The sequence below is a fragment of the Lathyrus oleraceus genome, chromosome 3, assembly GCF_024323335.1.
Source record: "Lathyrus oleraceus cultivar Zhongwan6 chromosome 3, CAAS_Psat_ZW6_1.0, whole genome shotgun sequence".
In the NCBI taxonomy this organism is placed as follows: Eukaryota; Viridiplantae; Streptophyta; class Magnoliopsida; order Fabales; family Fabaceae; genus Lathyrus; species Lathyrus oleraceus.
Window position 1 is genome coordinate 17490100 of NC_066581.1, and position 2929 is coordinate 17493028.

General features: G+C 36.0%; 1 protein-coding gene across 4 annotated transcripts; it reads right to left on the minus strand.

Annotated features, from left to right (window-relative positions):
- Positions 1-841: 841 nt before the first annotated feature.
- On the minus strand, positions 842-2714 carry LOC127132170 (uncharacterized). Of its 4 annotated transcripts, XM_051061058.1 has the most exons (5): positions 2297-2710; positions 1953-2154; positions 1688-1870; positions 1224-1430; positions 842-1139 (listed from the first exon to the last, which is right to left on the minus strand). In XM_051061058.1, the coding sequence occupies exons 2-5, from the start codon at positions 1956-1958 to the stop codon at positions 1083-1085; spliced, it is 453 nt and encodes a 150-aa protein (XP_050917015.1). In that variant the 5' UTR covers positions 1959-2154; positions 2297-2710; the 3' UTR covers positions 842-1082. The 4 variants fall into 4 exon arrangements, 3 of the variants coding, with proteins under 3 accessions (XP_050917015.1, XP_050917013.1, XP_050917014.1); XR_007806628.1 differs by lacking the exon at positions 1953-2154 and having other exon boundaries at positions 2297-2711; XM_051061056.1 differs by lacking the exon at positions 1953-2154 and having other exon boundaries at positions 2589-2714.
- Between the last annotated feature and the right edge of the window lie 215 nt (positions 2715-2929).

Consider the following 2929-nt stretch of genomic DNA (forward strand, 5'->3'; position numbering starts at 1 on the left):
ACATTAAAAGAGTCACAGAACTCTTTCCAAAAGTAATGTTACCATCAGGCAAGGTCATAAACCAAGTTTTTAAGGTTCCTTTTAGGGTCATAACAGGCAATTTACACTTCACCGCCCCCTGGTGTGGTGATAATCGAGCAAAGTATCCATGTGTTCGATATGTTTGTTTATATCTCCAACCATGTTGTAGTTATCTAACTTCAGGAGTTTTTCTAAGGACTTCAGGATTCGACTGTCAAGGATTCGACTGTCAAGGATATGCTTGGAGAGCAGGTTCCTTTTTCGGTCAGGAATATGTCTCTCGTCATCATGTTTGTCTTCCCTTCAGGAACGGTGTAGAGGCTATTATGGAGAATGAAGTGCTCCCAGGGGGACTATAGATACTACCTCTTCCTCAAAAACTAGGTTGAGGAGATCTACGTTTTTCGATACCAGAAACAATCTGGAAAACTAGGAGATGCTCATCCTAGATAAGAGGTATCAATGAGGATCGCTTGTGGTGTGGCTCCACAATAATCGTGCGACACCGCTTTGCGAAAGAGTGATCTCTGGAAGCAATATATTGGGTTTTCTTTTCAATCTTGGGTCTTTAGGCCGAGAAATGTGGGTTATGTTATTATACCATGTTGTAGATGTTGTTGAGAAGTTCGTTCACTCCTTGCATACCCCAGGTTGGCTTATAGTTGTTGGAGGTTTTGGAGCATCTCTTGGTAAGGGATCAGTGGTTGTGATGGAGGTTTAACCTAGTAGCAACTCTTGAGAAGATTGTAAAGTCAGAGGGACTTGTAATGTGTTATCGCCGATAGTAGGAGAAAGTGTATTTAAGTTATTGGTTTTCAAATAGCACCACTCTTTTAAAGAGTGCAGTCAAACTCATGACATCCAATTAGAAAGTAGTAGTAGTAATTAAATTTAAGACAACAATGAGTTATATAATACATTCAGCTGATCATACAAATAAAAAGTCATCCAGCTTTGAGTGCACAAGAAAACAAGCATTACAAAGCCAGCAACATAACTAACAAAAAAAACCTAAAAATAAAAAACCTTCCTTGACGTTTGTCGGCAACGTAATTGATTGGTCATGAAACACATGCAGTAGGCAGCAGACACATGGAAATGAAACCAAACATTTTCTTCTGCACAAGTCAAATTAATGAATCAAATCACCAATAACACAATTCTCAACATTTAATAATAAAAAAAAACAAAAAGGGACGAACTCGTTTGGTTGTGCGAAGGAGTTCTGGAGAGATTTTGTAGAGATCTTCATCCACTGGTTTTGGAAGTCTGGTTGGTAAAGGAGCCTTACAAACGACGTCGTTTACATGTAATGTCTTCTTCTTTTTGTTCACTGCCTTCCTTGGATATTCCGTTACATTGTACACTTTCCCCTGTTTTCTCATTGCTGTTTCTCTGTTCCTCGTCTCCTACAAATAATAATCACACATCTTGTTCTTATCTCAACCAAACAAAATGTACCCCAAAAAAATCAATAGGAGCCATGTGCTATTCAGACATCATGTCCTTTCTCAAACATCACTCGTGACAACATTTGTTTATCTAGTACCACACAAATGCAGAGCAAATATTTATTTCTAAAAAAATTGCAAATTTCTCCATAATCATATCTTTGACTCATGATTATCATGGATTCACAAAAATTAATAAAACAAAAAGAGCTTACCTTTTGAACAGCGTAGAGGTCGTGTTCATCTCCACGCAAGTATGAATCAGTTTCACCAGATGAAGAACTGTAACGAATCAAACCAGCTTGTCTGGCATTCTCAAAATACCGAGTTATTGGTAACTCGTTTGCGATATCCCAGTTTCCAAAAGCTGGTATTTGTCCACTTCTCTTACAATATTCCTATCAATAACAAACAACAATAAGTTACCCATCACTCATTACACAACAACTTTAACAAAAAGAATGGGAAAAGTAAGCTTACATCCATTTTTTGGTTTCTTAAATCAAAACAAAAGTGATCGTTTTCTAGTGTGTCTGTTGTGCTTGTGCCTTATAACAAGAATGAATGGGGATAAAACTTTTAAAGGGGAAAAAAGTGCTCCAAGTAACGATGATGATGTTGTTCCCAAAAAACCTCAGACGGGGTTATTAATTCCCTCAACAGAATTTATAGAAAAACGAATCTGAGCAAAAGTGAAAAGAATGGGTTAAAGGTTTTTTACTTAGGTAGACAAAGAAAGTTAAGAAAGGGTTGCATTAAAATTGAACAGAGAAGCAGAGAAAACAGAAACAGGTATTGATAAGATTGAACAACAAAAACAGCACCTAACAAGAATACTGTGGTAGCATTGATTTTGTTCCTTTTACTACTAAAATTCTATAGAGACATTTGGTGTATAATACACAAATACTAGTGCTAACTAGTAAGGAAAGTGGTTGAATTGTTATTTAGGTGTAAGGAAGATTGAAGAAATTGAATGAGGAATGAGTGTGGCTGAGAAGTTGTTGAGGAGTATGTATCTATGAAAAGACTAAGAATGAATTTGAATGGTATGAAGCTGTCACTGTTTGACTATGTTGCATTCCACTTTTCCACTTATAAAGGAATGGCCCCTACCTCTATGCATCTATAGCTCCATTCCATTGTGTAGAATTTTGGTAATAAAGTTGCAAAACTTTTTCAATGGGAAAGAAAACTTTATTTTGTTATATATTTATAGATCTGTTTCAATGAAAACAAAACTTTATACTTGTGGATCTGTTTCAATGGGAAAGAAAACTTTAATTTATTATATATTTATAGATTTGTGTTTTTTCGAGCAAAATAGATCTCACGCTTTTGTTTTACTTTTACCCATATGCGCCATATCCATCGGCATTCGGCACATGGCAATTTACGTTTTGCTTCTTAATTGAAAAGAGTTTCAACAATTTGTATCTTAAAAACTTACTAGAGTC